General features: G+C 44.4%; 1 protein-coding gene across 1 annotated transcript; it reads right to left on the reverse strand.

The window, feature by feature from the left end:
• Positions 1 to 354: 354 nt before the first annotated feature.
• On the reverse strand, positions 355 to 20,535 carry LOC146182296 (serine/threonine-protein kinase PLK1-like). Its single transcript, XM_084577388.1, has 10 exons — positions 20,144 to 20,535; positions 18,300 to 18,407; positions 17,904 to 18,020; positions 15,920 to 16,233; positions 12,869 to 13,068; positions 10,722 to 10,841; positions 9,686 to 9,751; positions 6,232 to 6,541; positions 2,345 to 2,591; positions 355 to 658 (listed from the first exon to the last, which is right to left on the reverse strand). The coding sequence occupies exons 1-10, from the start codon at positions 20,258 to 20,260 to the stop codon at positions 464 to 466; spliced, it is 1,794 nt and encodes a 597-aa protein (XP_084433514.1). The 5' UTR covers positions 20,261 to 20,535; the 3' UTR covers positions 355 to 463.
• Positions 20,536 to 23,744: the final 3,209 nt, after the last annotated feature.

Below are 23,744 nucleotides of genomic sequence, written 5' to 3' on the forward strand. Positions count from 1 at the left end.
ATTGTTGTGATGCCCCAGTAAATTTTCCCTGTCATGTCTGTGACTTCACACCACTGCCACAAGCAGACGTCATTCAAGTGAGCACGCAGCCTCTTGCCGCATATCGAAACATGAGCGATATGAGAAGCAGCTGTGGTGAGAACGAATCCTGATCACAGTTTAAAGGAAAGATGATTCTTTCAAGTAAATGAAATTCCTGCACCCGATCAGCAGCCAGAACTTAATATTTTGAATGGACTCAAGTATATTCGACAATCGTGAAACGGTGTTCTTGGTAATTGGGATGCCTTAGTAGCTAGAAGCGTGAGGTAAGCCTATTGTTTGTAAATTGTACATAGGTCCTTAGAATAACAAGCGACACCTTTTTTTATTGTTGCCCACTGATGCTCGCTTTCTCCATCGCTGAAGGAAACATCCAAACGTCGCGACGTAACGTGCTGTTTGGACCGATGGCTCTGTTTTCCTACGATGACGGGGCGGCGGCCAGTTTGTCGAGCACGGTGCGGACGTACTTGAGCCTCGAGAGCAGCTCTGCTGGACAGCCTTGCTCAAGCGTTTCGAACCGGTATGTGTGGAAGCCTCGCTCTGTGTCGATGTACGACACCGCAGCCATCAACGGGCACAGGATTATCTTCGTGTGGTCCTGGTGGAAGTTTACCTGGGCGGAAGACGAAGGCGTGAGATTGCTTGCTATTATAGCAAGAACTCATTCACATTTCAAATGGAACGAAAATCCGCCACTCATAGCATTTTCTCACAACGACCTTAATAGGTTGCACAGAACATCGCACTGAGTCAGTAGAAATTCTCATTGAAACAAATAGGAAGACGGACGAGTTGCATGAACTGTGGCAACGTCCCACATACAATAAATATAGCGCCCAGATAATTCAATCAACTGCACTTATGAACAAGAAAGAGTGCACTGGGCTGGTTTCGTTTGCTCTATAGGGTTTAACGTCCCAAAAGGACTAAGACTATGAGGGATTCCGTAGTGGAAGCCTTCGGAAACTTCAATTACCTGAGGTTCTTTAACGTGCACCTACATCGCACAGTACACAGGCGTCCAGAATTCCGCCTCCAGCGAAAGGCGACCGCCGCGGCCTCGATCCGATTCCGCGTCCTCGGGCTCAGTATTCGAGCGCCATATCCACTGAACCATATGCTCTACCTGTTGATAACCACTTGAGCGACGCAGCTAAGAAATTTTAGGAAGACATTATGCGAAAATGAGACTGAAATGGCGCACTCGAAGAATATCATGTAGGTATTAGTATTCACCTCCAATGACGTCAACATCAAGCTACTTGTACCGCCAGGAATACCTTTTCATGCCAAAGAAAAGCTGTCAATTGCTATTACAAACATCGCAGAATCGCAACACAAGGTTACTCGTGCCAGCAAATATCACACGGACATCGTTCAGCGTAGTTATCCACGTCTTTAGCATACGCCTATCCGATAGTTAAACCTCGCTAGCACTTAAATGTCTGAAACGAACGGCCTTTGCCGCAGAGCCAGTGAATACACTGTATCAGGACTTGGTTTGGGGTTAGTTGATGCATTGCTAATTGACAAAAACACAGCGCGAAAGGACGTGGACTGGAAAACACAGCGAATGACGAGGGGGTCGGGCGGAATACGAACCCTATCAAGATTGGTAACCCGCCGGGGAGGTGCCGGGAACCGGAGTTCCCGGGTTCGAACCCGACCACGGCGGCTGCGTTTCGATGGAGGCGGAACGAAGTGGCGTCCGTGTGCTGTGCGATGTCAGCGCACGTTAAAGACCCCCAGGTGGTCGAAATTACTCCGTAGCCCTCCACTACGGCTCCCCTTTCTCTCCCTCCACTTTCACTCCCACCTTCCTCCCTTCCCTTACGGCGCGGTTCAGGTGTCCACAGAGCAAGTGTGACAGATACTGCGCCTTTCGCTTCCTGTTAACCAATTATTATTATTATTATTATTATTATTATTATTATTATTATTATTATTATTATTATTATTATTATTATTATTATTATTATTATTAAACGCTTTGACGGCATGGGGAGGGAGGATACAACTCCCCCCCCCCTCCCCCCTAGTATCTGCCGTTTTGTTTGCTTTTTTTCTCGTCTCGAGCCTCTGCATGAACTGCTTGAAAAGTCTTTTGCCCCACATTGCTTAGATCAAGTCATTTAGCTCCATGAGAGCTTTTGGCGAAGCTGCCCTGGTGACATTCAAATAAAATCACTGTAGTCTTGTACCATCATCATCACCTGTACAATTCCATGTCGTCAATAAAAGTCTCACAATTGGAAGAGTCGTATCCTTCTGCGACGTACTTATAAAGCGGTAAGCCTACCTGCACTGTGCCATTGGTGAGGTAGAAGCAGATGGCCCGACGCGTGCGCAGCCATGACCCAAGGCATGGAAGCCTAGCCAGATTGTCACCGTCCCGCGGACGGGCGTCGTGTCTGGTGGCGACCAAGCAATGCCTCATGTAGTCGCCGAAGTAGTTGAGGAGCGAGATCTTCTTCTCCAGGGACATCGGATACACTTCCAAGGTGTGGTAGCTCTCGACACCGTCCACGTCCACGTACGTCACGTTCCTGGAATTGCGGATGGCAGCATGGTGAGTTTGGCTCTAATAATAATAATAATAATAATAATAATAATAATAATAATAATAATAATAATAATAATAATAATAATAATAATAATAATAATAATAATAATAATAATAATAATAATAATAATAATAATAATAATAATAATAATAATAATAATAATAATAATAATAATAATAATAATAATCAATCAATCAATCTTTATTTAATGTGCGCAGGAACAACCGTGTGGTCTTTGTGCTGCAGCACAAATAAAAAAAATGAAAAAGCACAAACATGTTTACACACACAGAGAGAACACAAAAAAATAAATAAATAATACATGAAATGAAACTGAGACGAAAAGTATCACGGAAATTAAGCAAACAATGAGTATCATCACTTATATACACAGTGAGAGAATTTTTTAGCACACCAGGAAAAAAAAAAAAAAAAAAAAAAGAACGGTAGGTAGAAGAGAAAAAAAAAAAAAACAGATGACTGACATTGATTATAGTAATATAGAAATATACATAAAATAAACAACCATTCCAGGCGCAACAAGTGCATGGTACTTAAAACACAGGCTAGAAATACAGAATAATACAATAAAGAAGTAAAATTGAACAAGGGGCAGTAAGATTCGAATATAAAGTTTAAAGTTGAAATATAAGTAAGAAACGGATAAAAAGTAGTTCACGATACAGACAGCATTGAACAGGAGAAAAAGCAAAAAGTGAAGTAAATACAATTTAAGGCTAGAAAGTGGGAGTTTTAAGTGATAAAGTACTATTTAGAATACAACGCTACGAACATCCAATGTAAATGAACAGAGCGAGTTTTGGAAGATGTCAAGGTGAGGACAAAAAGAGTTAAATAACCACTGCATCCTGTCCAGAGGGGAGTGGGAATGAAGAGGAGAAACCTGAAATGGTCTGAATTCCCTCATGCTCTTTCGCGGAACGCGCAGTAGGATGTACTCTAAGAGCTGAGGGCACATAATGTGGCCATGAAGGAGTTTGTACAGAAATATGATATCAAGTCTGATACGACGGCAGTGAAGGGAAGGAAGATTCAGTTGGGCGCTCCTGGTGGAGCGAGAGGGGGAAGTTGCGAAAGGAAAGCGATAATGAAATATCCGTAAAAATTTTTTTTGTACTCTGTCAACCTTGTCCAAGTTCGATTTGCAAGTGCCATTCCAAACAACCGACGCATACTCCAAGACCGGGAGGCATATGGACAGGTACAGTTTTAGGAACGGAAGTGGAGTATGGAACTCTCTCGAAAGTCTGCAAACGAATCCGAGTGTGCGCATAGCCCGCTGAGCAATGCGTTTAGTGTGAGAGGAGAAGCTGAGGGTGCGGTCAAAAAGTACACCAAGGTCATTAATTTCATCAACCCTATCCAACAGCACAGAATTGACAGAATAATGGTAGAGAAAGCTATGTGTTTTACGAGTAAAGGACACAACCCTAGTTTTGGAAGAATTGAGGGTAAGTCGATTCATCGCACACCAATCAGAAAAAGCAGATATGTCCGATTGCAACAACACGCAATCTTGAAAAGATTGTATTACCTTGAATATTTTTATATCATCAGCATAAAGAAGAAACGAGGAGTTCTTTATCGCCGAGGAAACATCATTAATAAAAACGGAGAAGAGAAGCGGGCCTAGTACTGAACCTTGAGGAACTCCACTCGTTGCAGGGTAAACGAAAGAAGTCTGTCCATTGACACTGACAAAGCAGAAGCGATCAAGGAGATAGTTGCGTAAGAGGGCTACGAGAGAGACTTCAACGCCAGAGAGTAGAAGTTTTTCAAGAAGTAGTGAGTGAGTAACAACGTCGAAAGCTTTGCTCATATCACAGTACACAGTGTCAACCTGACCCCTCTGAAGGACTGCTGCAGAGGCATACGTCATAAACGTGACTAGGTTGGTGGAAGTAGAGCGACCCGACATGAAGCCATGTTGATTCGGTACTATGATATGTTTGAGATGGAAGGAAAGTACGCTGTGCAAAGCTAATTCGAAAAGCTTAGAGGTTGCACATAGAAGAGAAATCGGACGATAATTGGAAACATCAGTTTTGTTTCCAGACTTGAAGACAGGAAACACGCGTGCCATTTTCCACACGCGAGGAAAGGCAGCATTTTTTAAACAGTTATTAAATATGGCAGTCAGTACTGGTACGAAGATATAACTGAAGGCTTTTATTATGGCAGCTGGAATGCCATCAGGTCCAGGAGACAAAGATGGTCTCAGACGCTTAAGACTCTCAGTTATCAACTCCTCGTCAAAGAGAATGGAATTAGATAGTGCACCAGATAATAATAATAATAATAATAATAATAATAATAATAATAATAATAATAATAATAATAATAATAATAATAATAATAATAATAATTGGTTCACAGAAAGGAAAAGACGCAGTATCTGTCACACTTGCTGTGTGGACACCTGAACCGCGCCGTAAGGGAAGGGAGGAAGGTGGGAGTTAAAGTGGAAAGAGAGAAAGGGGAGCCGTAGTGGAGAGCTACGGAGTAATTTCGACAACCTGGGGATCTTTAACGTGCGCTGACATCGCACAGCACACGGACGCCACTTCGTTTCGCCTCCATTGAAACGCAGCCGCCGTGTTCGGGTTCGAACCCGTGAACTCCGGCACAGTAGTCGGACTTCTTACCACTGCACCACCCCGGCGTGGCAGGCTCTGATACACCGAGCAGGGAAATTAGTCGCCGAAATTACATGCACTTTTTGAATTTTGTTGCAAGGCAAGGTTTTGGATATAAATGGCTCCAAAAGAAAACTTGAAGAAACAGCAAACTACAAACAATGCGCACTGCACGCGATTAAAATGTGCAGGTGTAATTTATACGTTTCCGTGAGCGTACTTGGCTTAACGTCAGTCATAAAAAATTGTCTGCATCGGTTATTACCTCATGCGGTTACCGCTTTAGTGATTAAATCTGAACGCATTGGGGAAATACCACCGGTGGTTCTCAGCGTGAATTTTATTGCAAGAATTCCTTTCTTTCTCTAGTGTTCTTCAATCCCGCTTTACGCGTACTTTTGACATGAAGGGAATTAAATCGAACACGCATTAATTCAGCTGTTATGCTTTTCGTGCCCCCTCTGTTATGTCATTACGGTGACGCCCGTTCAGCCTGCATACTTTCTGCATTGTTTTCGTTTAGGGCTATCGAATGTGCTGATGGAATTGAACGGCGGCGCAACACGGAAACGGACACAGACAAGAAGGGGACACCACATGCGCACACTACCAACTATTTATTAAACGGAAAGGTGGCATATTTATACGTCCATCTCAAGCATCACACTCATCGCCACAGTCCGCTCCAAACCCAACACGTGAACGCCGAGCAGCACCAATAGGAAATCAGACAAGATATTTCTAACCTCAGTAGATAAACTATCAAAAACGGGAGAAAAAAAAAACACATTTTTTTCTTTTTTTTTCCGTGTTGCGCCGCCGTTCAATTCCATCATGCACCAACTCGCCCCCCAGGCCGTTATTCTGAATGTGCTGAGTCCGAACCTTTCCTTCTTTTCCATTACAAACCCATGCGCACACTTTTCTTTTTCTTTCTTTTTCAGACAACGAGCAGAAACGCTTACACGTTGTTGCTGTGCAGGATGATTCGGGTGACGTCGTTGAACAGCACTTCGATGCTGTTGTCGCAGAGCTCGTAGGCGATTCCGTACTTGTCGCAGAAGTCCATCCATTTGCTGACCCAGAACACGGGCGTCAAGGCGGGGTCCTCCACTTCGTCCGGGTGCTCGAAGCTGTGCTCGGGCGGTCGGCCGTTCAGAAGGCGCCGAAGAAGGCTCTGCAGCTCTTCCAGGTGCTCCTCTCGTTGTCCTGCCCTCGGTGCCAGGGTCGACAGCACTGCTGCCTGTCGCTCCGATGCCGCGCTCGATCCGGTCGCTGCGTGTAATGCGTTTTCCATATCCTCCATAACCTCCGAAATATCGAAGGTGTGAGGAATTTACGGGGTCACAGTAGAGCACCAAACAGGAGGATCGGCGTGGCAGGCTTCTCGAACCAAACAGACCGTGCCGTGCGTGCGCACCGAGCACGCGCCGTTCAATTTAATTCTATTGCGAAAGCGATACGCCAGGTTTCGTGCCTTCAGCGTAGCGTGGTCTGGTAGTTACGTTTTACATCACGTGACTACTGACGTCATACTAGCGCGAGAGCAGGGCTACCAAGTCGGCTATTCAACGTAGCATGGCTCGTAGCCACGCTATAGTGTTCTAGAACACTCTAGCCACGCCGGGCGTTTCGCGCTTCTCTCATTAGGTGCGCTGCAGTCTAACAGATGGAGCCACTGTACAGATGGTCTAACAGGTGTAGTCTAACATTCTTCGTGAAGCTCTGGGGTTTAGAGATACCAGTGGCCGGGTGAATAAACCGGCGGTGGAAGCTAGCAAAAAACGACTGGAAGATTGGTGGCTTCAAAGGGATGAAAAGTGTCAATGTTAGTAATGTAGAAACAAAAATTCAATGAATAGAATGATGGTATAGTTAACCAATCTAAAACAATAATTAAGATATAGGGAAAAAAATGAGCATGATAGCAACTGCTACCACCCCGTTTCAAAGAGGACGCTCCTATATTCCATCCATCCATCCATCCATCCGTCCATGGTGTGACGTCATAAGCGGGGTGAAGAAAGGCTAATAATAATAATAATAATAATAATAATAATAATAATAATAATAATAGTTGGTTCACAGGAAGGGAAAGGCGCAGTATCTGTCACACTTGTTTCTGTGGACACCTGAACCGTGCCGTAAGGGGAAGGAAGGTGGGAGTGAAGGTGGAAAGAGAGAAAGAGGAGCCGTAGTGGAGGGCTACGGAGTAATTTCGACCACCTGGGGATCTTTAACGTGCGCTGACAACGCACAGCACACGGACGCCTCTTCGCATCGAAACGCAGCCGCCGAGGACGGGTTCGAACCCGGGCACTCCGGACAGTAGTCGGGCGTCTCACCACTGCACCACCCCGGCGGGGCAAGAAGATAGGCTACCGAGTCGGCTCTTCAGCGTAGCTATATTAGCGTAGCTTTAAGGCCATAGAGTTTCCTAGTGTAAGGAACTCTATGTTTAAGGCCCCTTCAACCACCATAGTAGCGGCTCGTAGCCACGCCGGGCGTTTCGCGCTTCTCTCACTAGGTGCGCTGTAGTCTAACAGGTGGTGCAGTAGCTATCCGTGCCTGATAGCTACTGCTGATAGAAATGAGCATGATAGCTACTGCTACCACCCCGTTTCAAAGGGGACGCTCCTATATTCCATCCATCCATCCGGTGAATAAACTGGCGGTGGAAACTAGCAAAAAACGACTGGAAGATTGGTGGCTTAAAAGCAGAGAAGTGACATATTGTTAGCAATGTAGGAACAAAAATTTAATAAATAGAATGATGGTTTAGTTAACCATTCTAAATCAATAATTAAGATATATGAAAAAAAAAGAGCATGATAGCTACTGCTACCACCCCGTTTCAAAGGGGACGCTCCTATATTCCATCCATCCATCCGGTAGCCACAGGCGGCAGGGTGCCTCGATGCGCGCACCCCCCTCCGCCGCTCCGGAGGGTGGGTATATTCTTTGCAAGGGTCAGTGCCGCCTCTACGCCTCCATATTTGAGCCCACGTAAGTGTGTCCCGATTTTGCGGCGGCTGTCGCGTGGCGTTCCTTGGCGAGTGTAAGTTTGGGATTGCAGATGGCAGGAACGCTCGACAAGATGAGAAATGTGCGTTTAGACGGTACGTCATCGCTCCTGTCGCGTGGTGTTCCTTGGCACGCGTTCAAGATTGGGATTGCAGATAACAGGAACGCTCCTGAAGCGCAATGAGAGAAGTGGGCCAAAGCATGGTGGAGTTGTTTCCACCCCTCGAGAGCGCGAGGCGCGCGCGTCGAGGCACCCTAATAGATGGTGTCGTCTTCCACTGAAGACACTTGGCCTCTCTTGCTTCCACAATCTCCTAGGCTTAACTACAGCTAAGCCACTGTGAGTTTTTCTTCTTTAGCCGTGGGAACGCCGGTCTTCGCCTTACAGCGTCGCTGTGCGCTACAATGTTATTCGTTCCTAATGTACTGCACGTTTTGCGTGATCAAACATAGCGCTAAATCCTCTCTAGCCACATGGCTGCACTTAGGTGGATGATCATGAGTAACCACTCCCTTATTACGTAATTGGTAATAAACCACGCAGGCGAAAATGGTACTCGAGAGTACGAAAAGGGCTGCGCCATCTGTCGCCCTCAAGGTGATCTGCGCATACATAGTGACGCTCGCGCGGTAGCGGTAAACGGTAGCGGTAAGCGGTAGCGTTAAATTAAAGGCCTTTAAAGTGCCGATTCCTACGGTGTCAGTCGGCAGGGGTTCCCAGACACTCGCCTAAGGTTAGCGAATGACCGGACATTCTCGTCCAGTTTTCATCCACGAAATGCCCAGAGTGCGGCTAGTAGCTAGTACGCATAGACCGAGAGCCAGCGGTATTGTGGCCACACAAAGTTGACAAATATGGAGTTTTTGTCGTCCCCTTGCAAGCGTGATCGTGTTTTCCGGAACTTAACGGGTTTCCTTTGTTATCGAAGTTAAATTATCTGGAAAAGAAAGCCCTGTATCCTGCGGGTCGTTTTTGTCTTTAGGTGTTTGAATCTTTTTCGTTTCCCTCATTCATGTACCAGATGCTTTCAGCATACCGTAGAGCCATTTATAGTGCGTTCACGCAGAAATTACGTGATTGCTAAATCAGCAACTTGACAAACGGTTCAGCTACAAGCAAGGCAGCATTATGTTCGACTGCGCTCAGAGTCCATTACAGCCGGATCAAGGTTAACAAAGCTAAGACGAGATAGACGCTACGAAACTCTCTTGGCTACACCATGTGCAGTCTGTAATCAGAAGAAAGCGTGTATTTCTTGTGGCAAATAAATTACATAATAAGCTTTTTGCTTTGGCAACAATTATCCAAGCAGCGCAAGGGCCTAACAATGTATTCTCTGCCCAAGCCAGCAGCTTCTTGACACAAAACCAGAAAGTAGAAGAAACTTCACGTACGCTTTTGTGTTTTCAGATTCCGTGCCTGGGGGTCGTACCGTATGGGCGTAATCTTGGCTCCCGGTTCTGCGATGGCAAAGAATGTAACATCTTGAAAGCTGGTCTCAGGCTATTAATGGTCAGAATGATGTTGAGGACACACAATGGCAAGCGTGAAAGCAAGCATCATAGGAAGAACAAAACAAGTATAGCAAAACAGTATTGAACTCCTTACTTTTGGTTGGTAAGTTCAAACAATGTGTATTGTGAACGAACAAGAACACAGTTACGAGCTTTATTACTATGCGGTTCTAATCCTGTGTACATGTGTAAACTGGAAGGCAAATCTCGAATTGTGCCCGAAAAATAGCTGTCTTGTCGTGGCAGTACACACAGTATATATATATATATATATATATATATATATATATATATATATATATATATATATATATATATATATATATATATATATATATATATACGATGGGGTTCAGCCGAATTGTCACGCGAAAATGGTCGCATTTAACCTTAAATGTGCCGAAATTTAGTATTGCACGTTAAGATAACTACTAACGGTCGAATATTTTATCAAAATATGGCAGTCAGTGCTTGCAACGTACACCAGCTCATTAAAGTTGCAATGTTGCATAAGCTTGCAATGCGAAGTTCCGAAAACAATAATTATCAGCCTGAGTACAACCACTGCAGTGCGAATGCCTCTCCCATGTCCCTCCAATTAATCCCGCCCTGTGCGAGCTGCATCCACCCGATCCCCGCAAACTTCCTAATCTCATTCGCTCACCTAACTTTCAACCGCCACCTGCTAATCTGATTATCAACCGAACTATACCCATCGCAGGGCGAAGGCCCCTCCAATATTCCTCCAATCAACCCGGTCCCGTGCTAGCTGCATCCAACTGACCCCTGTGAACTTCTTAACATCATCCGCCAACCTGACTTTTTGCCGCCCCCTGTTACGCTTTCTTTCCTTTGGAATCCAGTTTACATGGTGCTACTCCACATGGTGGTAAACAGTACCCTGTGTGTAACTCACCCGGCCCTTTGTTCTTCTCCACAAGTGGCCTGCGGCCATCAGCGGTCAGATCAATGTTGAGTGTGTCGAAACGCGGCTCCGTCACTAGGCAGGATGTCGGCAGCTGCGTAGGCAACGGTCCTAAAATGACAGCAAAACCGCATCGCATTCATGACAGAGTTAAATAAACAAAGAGAAGTGCTTTCACTCAAGTGCGAACGTCAGTGTCTGTATTAACGCGAAATACATTCACTGATCCAAATGACTCAGTACATTCTCAATATAGCGAGTTTGCACATAACAATGCGTGAAGACACTGAAAAAATTTGAAACGTGAAACATCTCTCCATAATTTTTGACACGCCCTATTATCGGCAGCTGTGTTAGACAAGACCGTTTCGAAGCAAGCTATACACGCGCAATTCACGTGGGTCACAGTCCTTTTCTATTCATGAAAAGATCTACTAGATACTTTCAGCATATTTGTCCTCCGTAAATTTACACTAGATTGCATTCCTGGTCACTTTGATGTCCCACGCAATAAGGTGCCACATCGCGCCTCACAAACCGACTGTGACAGCGAGCGCCTGGAACCGCTGGCTTTCTCCGTCAACACGGGGAACTACTCTTCAATATAACGGTAAATATATCTTTACTATGACAAAATTCTCTATAATTCTGAGAAATCTCTCACCACACCCCGATCGCGCATTATTCGCCGCATCAACCATACCCTTCAGCCTTGCAATTTTTTCTCCACTGTCTCTGACTCTGCCCTGCACTAAGCAAATTGTACCGAAAAGTTTGCTAATCTAGAACATGACTTTTTTTTAATCTATGGTGCCATTAAAATTTCTCATCACCCCGTACCCTCCTCCCACAACGTGACACGATCTTCCTAGTATCGGACCGTCTGGCAGACAAGTTTGCATTGGTTAACCGGACGCAGAGTATCCTCGACGCCTAACACTGCGTTGAAGTAGATCTTTTTCACTCTCTCTTGTTCATTATTAACCCATGTATAAAAATGACGGACCAATTATATGCGGTTTGATTCTGCATCGTACATGAGTGTCGCTGCTGGCCGCATAATTGAAGAGGTTGGATTTGTCGAAACAGAGTGCAGACGAGCTACGACTTGAATTTATCCCGCATTGCGCGCAGACGGCGTAATATTTTGCAAAGACGGCCATGAAGACCTATCTACGCTCTATGATAATATATTTAAAACGTCCAAATGTGGGCATGGGTCCAATAGGTCTTGTGTTTTTTTTTAATGTTATGCCAGTTCCAAACCACCTTACGCAAAACTTACAGACAGGGAGGCCAGATTAAAAGTGTCAAGGTGTGTGCGAATTTATTCAAAAATTAAAAAAAAAAAAGCGAATATATTATTTTCGCATTCGTTTCGCAACATGAATTAAACACGGCACGTTCAAATTCACTCAAACCGAACTGACCGTGTCCTCGTGTTTTCGCACATATTATTAACGATTAATAGGAAAGAAGTTCGAATGAGGCACAATGTATCTTTACACGACGACGCTTCAAAAGCATGTTGCCCATCTACAGTTGAAAGTATAGACTCAGGCATGAAATGGGATGCCGGAAGGGCGTAGCTCATTATGGAACTCCTTACGAATGGCCCTTGTGCCCCTGCCTCTAACTGCCTGGGTCTGTTCGTGAGTTAATGGCTGTGCGCGTGATAATCTCGGATGCTTTCACGTCTACGCTGTAGTACGCTTCCGCAATGATAAATGTCTCTAATGCCTCCATACGCATGACATCGCGGTCGTAGAGGTAATATACTGACTTATAGCGTTGCATGCAGCGCGTTTTGACAATTGTATAATCATGAATACCTAAATTAGAACACCTTGCAGCTGCACTGGCACTCGCATTTCATCGGTCAGCATGGTCATTAACTTTGTAAAATATAGAATAGTACAAGCAGCGCACAGTCGTAGATATATTCTTACCGAATTTGATTAGGTTTCTAGCTGCGCTGTTTGCATCTAGATCGTTTTTTTTTTTTTTTTTTGAAGTGTCCTATCCCTACGTATTCAAACGTGTCCCAGTATTTCATATTAACACGGTAATGCCACAAAGGGTTCATAACTACGTAGAGCTTGAAAGCAGCACGTATATACAGCACAAGTAAAACCTACCGAAAGTCATGAAGTCATCCTTCATGATGTCCTCAATCTTGGGTCTCTTTTCAGGCCGTGGATGAAGCAGCCTACGGATGAGGTAAGCTGCGTGAGAGCTCATCGATGAGGGGATATGGTAATCGTTTTTGCTTATGCGAGCATAGGTGTCCGTCAGCGTGGAAGCCTCAAATGGAGGATATCCTGCAAGCATTGTGAACCTGCAGAAAACCGTGGTGCATTATGGTCATTCGACGGCACCCTGCTTCATGTGTAATAGGACTGAAAGACGCCGTGTCACTTTTCACAAGCGAGCACATTTGCTGTAGGCAGCGAATATATAGTGAATGAAACGGCGACAATAACAGTTTTTGTTAATCTATTGGTCCTGATAACGGATCGAGAGCTTTATGCGTGTCTCGGAGCCACTTTTAGGACAAGGAACTTTCTGCCCGCTCAGTGATTGCAATACGCTTCAAGACAGCCTGATAAGAACAGAACCTGATAAAAATAGAAATAATAACTATGCGAATGAAAGCAGTCCTAACGTTCGGCCTTTTTGTTTTAATACTACTTGATTTAAATCATTAAGAGAAAAACTGATGTCGGTTTATATGATACTGTAACCGCCACTTGTTACGGTTGTTAGACGGAAAAGTCACGTGCCATCTGCCCTGTTTGATGCGGCAAAGTGGAGAGAGGGTAACACTCCACTTGTAAGGAAGGAGATGGAGAAGGCAGGAAGGCATGTGGCTGCCACGGTAACAAATTGAAAATACTAAAAATAAATATCAAAGACAAATAATAGATCAGAAGGACTCAGCAAAATGAAAAAGGCTAACAATGACTCGAGAAAAATGAAAGTGACTGAAAACTCACAAATGAAAATATTCAGGATAAATAACTAATATTACATCCGCAAAGGGCGCAGGAAGTTTTTCAGCAAAATTGCACAAAGAGCATTTGATGAGCGAAGAAGTGCATGAGAAAGAACACACAAAAATATGGACAGCTGATAAAAGGCAGAAGGGAAACAAAAGCAAGAAGATGTAACGCACTGTCCTCCCTCACAAAGGACCGTTAGACGCTATCGAAAGCTGTAATTTTTGTAAAAATGTTCAAAGTGCAGTAGATAAACATGTACAACCAGTTTCCTTAAACATGCCAAGGCCTGTTCGCTTTCGTAGAAAAATATATGTGGGAACCACAATGCAGCTGCAGCAAAATATGTAAAAGTAACAGGGATACAAGTCTGCTTACGCGCAGAAATGTGAAAACAATGTGAGTTTTACGTGCCTAGTTCCGTTATGAGTTCTGGATTTCGCTGTTTAGTATCGTTACTTGATTGACGTTTCTATCGGTCAAATCAGGACGAAATCAAATTTTGGAAGTCAATGGACCAAATTTTGTGGGTGAACCACTTAAATTTGCAAAGTACGCTGAGTTTTGGCAAAATTTAAACGCAGTCAATTTCTTTTTTTTTTTTTTGGGGGGGGGGGGAGGGGGGAGGAGGAGGGTGTGCTCGGAGGCGAAATTTCGGAGATGGCCCACGTAAGTTTAGAGGCCACCACTGAACTGGGGATACTAGAACTAGGTTAGTCATCGATTTTGGTCAAATTTTCACAAGGTCAAATTGTGAGGATCCAGGGGGCCAAATATTTGGGGGGGGGGGGGGGGAGGGCATTTCAATTTGGAGGTCATCACTGAATTGGCCACACTGGAATTTGTTTAGACACCGCTTTTGATCAAACGTTAGCGAGTTCAGATTTTAAGAGCCCAGGGTGCTAAAATTTAGGGGATGACCTATTAAAATTTGGAGGTCAATATATCGAGTTGGTCATGTTAGCATTAGATTTGATGCCAAAGTTGGTCAAATTACCTGATTATTCGCGCGAACATGATCTGATAAAGAGTTCCTGCGGGTACGCTCTGTCCACACGCAGCTCTTATCCACAGCTTAATTCGTTTAGTTGACTAATTACCTAGTTATTTAAATGTTTCGTCGACGTGAAAAATTATTCCTATTATTTACATGTGCCCTTAACCAACAGTTATATTTGTTATATTAATTACCCGTGAAACTGATCACTGAAAGTTCGTGCGGCCACTTTCGATGACAGACTGTGTCTATGCCACCCATGAGCCAAGATATGCTTTCGCATTAAAATAATTGAAGGTGGGGGGGGGGGGGGGGGGGCACCTCAGGTCCGCGTTAACTAGGTCTTCAGGTCTTCAGGCACCAAGTTTTCAGGCACTTCAGGTTCGACAGCATTAGACTCCCGTCAGCGGCTCCCCTTGCGTATCCTCGATCGGGTACTTGCACTTTGCCACTGGATTCATCACTGCTCATCTATTTGTACATCCTCACACATACTATTTAGCATGCGAACGTAAGAGACAGCAATATGCGAAAGAGCACGCGAAATATATAAACCCCCCGGCTGACGCAGACCGTCCAGACTAAAGTTGTTGACAGGCATTGAGAGATACATTTGTCAAGCTAAATGTATTGAAAAGATGTTTGGTTTGGTTTGGTTTGGTTTGTGGGGATTAACGTCTCCAAGCGACTCAGGCTATGAGAGACGCCGTAGTGAAGGTCTCCGGAAAATTCGACCACGAGGGGATCTTTAACGTGCACTGACAGTGAACAGCCCACGGGCGCCTTGCTTTTCGCCCCCATCAAAGCGGGCGCCGAGGCCGGCATTCGATCCCGCATTCTTGGGAACAGTAGTCGAGCGCCGTAGCCAATGCGCCACGCCGGCAGGGCTATTTGACACGATGTGATGAGGACGATTATAGTGATAGTGATTATAGCGATAACAGTGATATAGTGATAAATAAGATATATCACCTGACTATTCAGAGTGGATTTTTCTAGGTCTAGAAAGTTGTCGCGAATTTAGTGCATCCGTTATAGGTACTAGAAGGAGTTCAAGGGACAAAGAGGAACCAGCTGGATTACATTGGACTGGGTTGGATTTTATGGCACACTGTCTGTAACAGGCAAATCTACATCCTCTTTCTCGTCAGACGACAGTTTATATCAGGCACCTGAAACGACACAAGACTCACAGGATGACGCCGATAGACCAGACGTCCACTTCAAAGCTGTGTCCCGTTTTGGCCAGGACCTCCGGGGCGATGTAGTTTGGGGTGCCACAGAAGGTCATCCTCAGCTGATCACGGTAGCTGATGCGGGCGGAGAGCCCAAAGTCCCCCACTTTCAGCTCCATGGCGTCGTTGAGGAGCAGGTTGCCGAGCTTGAGGTCTCGGTGGATCACACGCTCCTGTGCCAGGTACTGGCAAGCCACAAGGAGCTGGCGAAGGAAATACCGAGCCTCGGGCTCGGTCAAGCTCCCACGACGTCGGTGCATTTCCTTCAGAGACTGGAAAGCAATGCAGTGAAACGTTTGCTAACAGAAGCTGTTAAAATTACATCTCACGTCTACTCTACAAGGCATCTGGTTTCAATAAAGCACTCGAAAAGACTAGTGAGAAGTGAGTGAATGAGTGCGATAGCCGGAAACATGTGATTTGGTTTCCGTCGTGTGCCACACTTCTCGGAGGGCATGCGCCCAAACATGAGTGATGCGAGCAAATTTGTTACTTTCAGCAAGACCCAGATTCGTATGTGTATCCGCAATCCGTGCCTCACAATGTAGCTAACTAGCACACTATTCTGCTTCAGACACATCTCAATGCTTGCATAAACCTTGTGTAGCCGCCAAGGTGAACAGATGTGCCTTATATGAGGTGGTATACCAGGATAAGACAATTTCCAGAACTTCTTGAGAGCAGGAGTTGCCGGTGAGGGTTTTGTCTCTACACTGAATGGGCTATTTTTGAATTTAAAACACAAACAGTGGCAGCTCGCGACTTGCGTTAAGTGCAGATATAACTAGAGAAACCAGTACGTCCTTTTGAAAATATGCAACCAATAGGTTTCCTTCCAAGCCCTGTAACAGGGCTCGTTGCGCATCTCCAGCATTCACTGTCAGTCTGTCTCGCTGGCAACGAGAAATCTCGTGCGCACCTATTTCGAGCTTAAGTACTCCAGGAGTGCTTCCAGGAGTTCCGTTGCACGACTTAGAAGTAAACCCATTATGCTGTAGATTTTTAACCAAGACATCGCGAGTCATGTTCGCGCGACGTAATATTCTTCTCAGCATCTTTGCCTTTTCACTATTATCATCGTAACTGTCACTAATTATTCCCCCATAAAGGCCCTTAGTTTAGGGCATCACATAAGGGGTATGGGGAGGGGAGGGGGGAGGGCGCAGCCGGTAAATAATACATAAGACATTATGTGAAACACTCAAAAACTATATATCATGATGGATGGTCATGTTTTAGGACTCGGCCGGGGTGTTAGTGTTAAAATGAGGAAGTTCCTTATAAAAGAGGCAAATTCGCATGATGTAATTGCGGAGAATAACACTACAATTTGAAACTTCTCGCAATTGTGACGCTGAAAAGCAGGAAAGGCAGCATGAAAATAGTAAGGTTCGCGACTGTAAAATCGAAAGAAAACACAAAAAATAATTGAAGCGAATGCTATTCATGTTTAATCACTGTGCAATAAGGTAGGTGCATACATGTACCTGAGACCATAGTGGATTTCGCCAGTAAGTAGGTAAGTACTATGTTGGCATATCACTGGAATTAAACACAAAGCTGCAAACAGATTCTTTGCTCCTCTGTGGACTACAGTATGCTGAGCGTATTCTAGTCTACAGAGATGCAGGAAATCAGACGCAGATATTCGCATTGTCTTAACGGAGCGTGGCAGCTAAGCCATTGCTCTATTTAACCCCTACATTACTCTTTAGTCAACTTGAAGTTCAGGTACACAATCGGTTTGCAAAAAATTTATGGTTGTGGTCCATATTAACCAAATGCCACCAAATAGCAAAAAAATTCCCTTTTCACGTTTTTTGCATGGCCGCTTTAGCATCATCAAAAAGGGACAATAATAAATCGTCTTACGAAAGTATAATATTCAAGACTACGATGGGAACTGAGGGACTCACATCCACAAACGGCGACAAATACATACCCGTCTTCGGCAGAGCTCCAAAATGATATAGACGTGGTTATCGTCTTCGAAGTAGCCGTGGAAGCCAACGATGTGTTTGTGGTCTAGGCTCTTGTGTATTTGTATTTCCTGGGTTATCTGGACCAGACAGGTACAAACCATTAGAAATGGCAACCAGTCATAATGTTAAAAGTATAAAAAAGCAAAACTAAAGGACGCAGCCAGTTGAACAGTTAGTGAAGTCCTTCATTAAAGCTATAAATTTATCCAGGCACAAAAGCAACAATCATATATATATAAGATTTTGAATACACTCGAGCTTACTGTCCCGAATAATTATTTTTGCACTACAAATTACTTGCAAGGATGCGCGAAAGGCTGAGAAAATGTAGTGAACAAAAATCCTCAGATATGTACCTTTCCTTTTTGCCGGGTTTTCGTGAGCAGTGCCTTGGATACGATCTTGCCGGCGTAAACCATGTTTGTCTCCTTGTCCCGAAATTCGTAGCACTTTGCATATGCACCCTGCAAAAATTAAGCTTTGGGTAAATGCCCTCATTTCTCCCTCCCTTCCTATTTTCCAGCAGCCGAACGCTCGAAACACTGCCACCGTGTACAGTCGAGTCATTTCCTCACGAAGTATTACCTATGTAAACTGCTCGCTAAAGCTGGCTTCTCCACATCTGAATTAGTTCTGTGAGAAAGCCAACTTAATTCTCAAACAGAGGTAATTAACACATGATCATATAATGAATGGCTGATTGAAATAATAAGCCACTTGCATGAAGCGGTTGGTAAAAATGGTCTCATTTCAACCATGCATTTTGTGAACCCTTTTAGAAAAAAAGAGAAAGAGAGAAGGATTAAAGCAAAACATTTCTAATTAAAATTCCTCTTTAGGAAGGGAACGCCTTTTCCACCTCCCTCTAAATCTGTCGCTGCAAAATCCAAATAATTAACATTATTCTTATTTGAACTTACTCGAAAAAGTAGACGAGTGAAAAGGGTAAACAATTTGAAGAGTGCCTCGGCACGATAGCTGCTCAGCAGGCTTAAGATCTTACTTGCAACATCAGTATAGTTTCGGCCATATGCACAAAAAAATTGCGCAATTTTGTTGCTTGTGCATGCGGTAGTTTTGCAAGAACACAGGCTTTAATGACCTTTTTTTTTTTTTTTTTTTTTTTGTAGGATAAACTGCAGGTAGAGCTGAGATGACGCTTTGAAATGAAAAGTGAGTTACACGAGCAATGAGAAGTTTTACTGCCGCCACACTTTATTTTTTCAAACCATGTGGTGTGACCCTAACATCTCTCTTTACTGCGCAGAGGAATTAATTCGCGTGTTTCTTCGGAGTTTTAAATTCCCGCCGAACGGTTCCCGCCGAAGAGAGAGAGATGGAGAGAGGGGGGGGGGGGGGGGGGGGGCATTTTAATGATTCCAGAATATATTCGCGCTTTCTTTGGGGAGAAAGCTCATGCAGCAGTTTCCGGTTTAACTATCCACCCACCTTTCTTCCTCAATTGCTCCATTGCCAGAGGGATAGTTTCTGAATTAATTTTCAAATATTCATTGACTAAACTCAGCAGGTGCACGCGGACTCAGTTTTTTGTCCCGCACCACAGATTGTTATCTACAACATGTTCGAACCAGACTATTAGAATTCTTCGCCAAGGATCGCAGTCAGGCACGCAAAAGCCAGCAGTGTTCAGGGATTTTCGAGACACTACACGCGGATTAATGGGAATGTCCGTAGCGAGGCCTAAGTCCGCTGGTATTCTTATCCCAACGTACACGTCGTTAGAACCTTCGCCGCCGAGTTATCCTTTGCGGATTCAAGTTCACCTAGTAAGCACTCTGATTTCGAAAGTTTCCTTTGCTTGCTTGCCCTACGTGCGAACGTCCTTGCCAAGTAACAAGGCGAGTGACTAATTTATAACAATCCCTGCTTTGTTCGATAAGTACAGTGGCTAGACTGGACAAAGAAGTGCACAAAGTGAATGTGTGTCCAATATGGTCTTCATTTATGACAGCGTGAACTAAGAAGCCTTGCCCTCATGTAGGTTCTATAGGCAGCTGCCGAATTACAGGAGACGCGAACAAACACGTGGCGAAACACCCACAAAGCAAGTCTACCACTGCAGTGACAAAAGGGCATCGTATAGAATCTGCATTTCGAACCACGCGCCTTCCTCAAAAATAGCCTTCAGTGGTACGATATGCAACGGGCAGTGCCACCCAGAAACGACTGAAGAGCCTACCTTGCCGAGGAATTTGCCGCGAACGTATTCCTTTTTCGAGTTCTCGTCAACCACGACCTCCGGGATGACCCTGCTTGCAGCGGCTCCAGTCTTGATCGGGAAGGCGGACGCCATCATCCACAGTGAGCAACCTGACAGGCCCAACCTGAGTCAGCTAGATGAACGGTTTTGAAATCGTCACAAAGCACCACCACCGGTGGTTCTAGAATGTCAGTTGATTGGCGGATCAGAAAGGGATAGATGCTTCTCATTGGCTTCGGGCAAGCGCGAGGATATGCCCAATTGGCCTTTACTGCAAGTGTCACACGCGCTTTTGCAGCCATCGCAGGCAAAGCGCCTGCTTCAACTTCCTTTTTTCTCTACCACGTATACTTCGGCGTAGTTTAATCAAATGATGTCTTCGGCTGACGTGAACTACCTCTGCACCACTGAGCAGGGAGTTACATCAACCTAGACACGCGAATGCACAAGGCACTCGAAGAGTGCAGTCGAGTCTTTCTTTTTTCAACGAAACCTTTGAGAATAACAAAGGTCACAGAGGCCATCCTTAATTTTGCGGTGGGTGATTTCTACAATGATTGGCAAAATTTAAGAAATGCGCACTCTATAAAACTGCAGATTTTAATGGGCACACATGACCGTGCCTAATCCAGACGTTTGCAGAAAGGGTGGACAACGAGGGACATCCACGCTCAGACGTGCTCGAGATCAGCTGCGACTACCGTTATTCAGGCGTGTCAGACACTACACAATAGTGTTATGCCTAGCACTTGCGATGTACAGCAGAGTCGAGAAGATCTGGTCGCGTTTTTAAAAGTAATCTCAACTTGTCATGTCATCGCTTTAGCGACATCATTTCATGTGTCTATATTTTGTCAGAAGATACGATTTATATATTTTACGCCTGCCGGATATAAGTCAAATGTCTGTCAGCACTTTTTTTTTTTTTTTTTTTGCATGAATGAAATTAGGGCGGAAAGAACTGATATCAACCGATAATTTTTTCAGCAGAACAAAAGTAGGTCGCGGCTGGTGCGAGCTCGCGTACAGCGCAAATAAACACAACGCAACTGCTCTCATATTCAACTGCCATTGAAAATATGCGCGCTTTCATCCTCTGCTTCTTTTTACCGCGTTGCTAGTACAATCAGCTTTTGTCGAAGCGAATCAGCTCAAGTTCCGCACAGCCATCGGTTGGGGTGTATCTCCTGGTACCCATAGGAAAAATGTATCTGCAAGCTACGAGAAACACATCACTCCCTCTGCTAAAAAAATTCCACTTTTGCCGAACTCTTCCTTCAGTTTTCCTCCATTCAAAGAAGCCCGTACTTCAGAGAAAAAAAAAAAAATAATCAAAGGACGGTCGTGATACTCCCTAATGCAAACAGTTAGAGCAGTTATTTCAGTGTTTTCGCGATAAATTGAAGCAAATAAATTTAGAGATGTATGTACGTATGTATGAGTTACACAACACTATCCTCCTCATGCGCCAAAAATAATTTCTCAGAAGAAGAAAAAGAAGAGTCATGGAGCGAGCGGTGCAGAGTTCGTGGCTCTTCTGAGTTCTCTTTGGCTTGCGAGTTTCTCGTAACTCTCTTTCGCTCGGTTACGCTGGGAGCAACGGCGACGCGGCTCAGCCGCCAAACAAGCGAATAAGAGCTGTGTTATAAAACACGCCGGTTCACCGTGGTTACCTCGGTAACTCACGCGAAGGCACAGTCCACTCAACGCATTTATGTTCATCAATCTCCGGGAGACCAGTGGAAGGAAGGAAATAATTTATTTGGCTCTATGTTATTTTTCGACGGTTTTGGGGTGTCTTAAATTTAGAGGTGTTCTCTTGTTGCATCCCCAGGAGTCTTCTCCGTCGACCTGGTCCACCTCCAACCAAAAGGTCGGGCCAGCGGAGCCCTGGACTAGGAGGCACTTGGAAAGGTTTTGGGGGTGGTACGGGTTCACATTTGGTGTGAGCGTCGAACTGGGCAAGGTGCAGTTTACTTTGACATGATCAATTTTTGGTTCAGTCTCGCGGAGTCATTTTTCGGGCTGGCTAAATTTGATGGCGACTATACAAAAGGGCGAGGCTCATTTTGTACTTGAATATCAATTAGAACAATCTGAGCGAGGTCCATCTTAGGATCACCAGGACCAAAATTCATGGGTAGGCCCGGAAGAAATTTGGGCGCGATTATCGGCCTGGGTGCGCTACATTGTACTTATACATACATTTTGGCCCAATTGACGTAGTCAGTCTGTTGTTGAGTTTCTATGCACCACTTTTGAAATTTGCCTTTGTGGTGATTGGTCTTCTGGATGATGACGCTGTAGTCCTGTTTGCCCATTTGAATTGCTCTACAATAAAGCAAGACAAAATTTGTCTCGTGGTAGCAGTCTATAGATGAATGCTTCCGCATTAAAGGGTGTTGAGACCTTCGGATTCATTTCGACAACCTGGAGCTTTCTTACCTCGCGCTGACATCGCATAGCACACACACGGGATCTCGTTGCGCATCATAGGAACATGGATACAGTGGCTGGATTAGAACCCACGTCCACAGGTCCAGCAGTCGAACGTATGAAACACTGCCGGGGAGAGCCAAGAGTCCTACTTTCCTCACCAAGTATTAACTATGTAAACTGCTCGCCAAAGCTGGCTTCCCCACATGTGAACTTGTTCAGTGAGAAAGCCAACTTATTTCTCAAACCGAGGTAATTAATACATGATTATGGAATGAATGGCTGACTGAAATTTTATATTTACATAATATTTTGTACTTGATTGCGCGCGACGACTGGAGAGAGAGGGCACGCAATTGTTTCTGCCCAGAAAAAGAAAAATATTTCGAGCTTCTGGCTCACGAATAGGTGTACTTTCGTGCTCATGTGGGCTGTTTTGCCAATTTTTGGTTGCGAATAACTGGAAATATAATCTTACGAGATACTTGAGAAAATGTATATTGAAAATTGACTGCTGCAGTGAAGGGCCTGTAAGGCCCTGGAGGCCTGTAAGGTATTGTAAATAAATAAATAAATAAATAAAGATGTTCAAAAGCTTTAAATTTTATTCTTTTTTCTAAATTACCAATTTGGCCAATGCAGCGTTTCTTCGTTTTCGGTAACGTTGGCTATATTTATCGAAACGATAGAATAAGCTACGTTAACAAACACTGAACAATGCATTTTACATGAACTTACCTGCGAACTAATAAAAATTCGCCGATGTAAGTAATGAAACGATATTGCGAAACTTTAAAAAAGAATCGAACCACAAGTATGACTGATGGCGATTAAAAGAAAACATTTTCGATAGTTTTTCATAATTGATCGAGGCAGCGTACACTACGTGAATACTCATAATTAAAAAGAAGCATGTTACGCGGAATATATAGGCTAAACCGACGTCACAATAGGCGCCATGCTAGCGAGACGAGTGGGCTGAGGAGCACCGGGAGAAGGTGTGCGTTTTGCCAATTCGATTGTCGAAACCTATGCTGAGTGAACTGGCAAGGCTATGCTGAGTGAACTGGCGAGGCTATGCGTGGTTCACCTTCACGGAGCCAATGTGGCCGGACGGAAACTATATATTGTTGGTGTAGTGGAT

This window comes from Amblyomma maculatum, chromosome 8, assembly GCF_055883805.1.
Source record: "Amblyomma maculatum isolate TAMU_Amacu chromosome 8, ASM5588380v1, whole genome shotgun sequence".
NCBI lineage: Eukaryota > Metazoa > Arthropoda > Arachnida > Ixodida > Ixodidae > Amblyomma > Amblyomma maculatum.

Coding starts and splice junctions, on each gene's coding strand:
- LOC146182296 (XM_084577388.1), bottom strand. CDS start 20,260: ATGATGGCGTCCGCCTTCCCGATCAAGACTGGAGCCGCTGCAAGCAGG. Junction 18,408..20,143: donor GCGGCAAATTCCTCGGCAAG/GTAGGCTCTTCA, acceptor TAATTTTTGCAG/GGTGCATATGCAAAGTGCTA. Junction 13,069..15,919: donor TGGTCTATCGGCGTCATCCT/GTGAGTCTTGTG, acceptor GGTTTTCTGCAG/GTTCACAATGCTTGCAGGAT.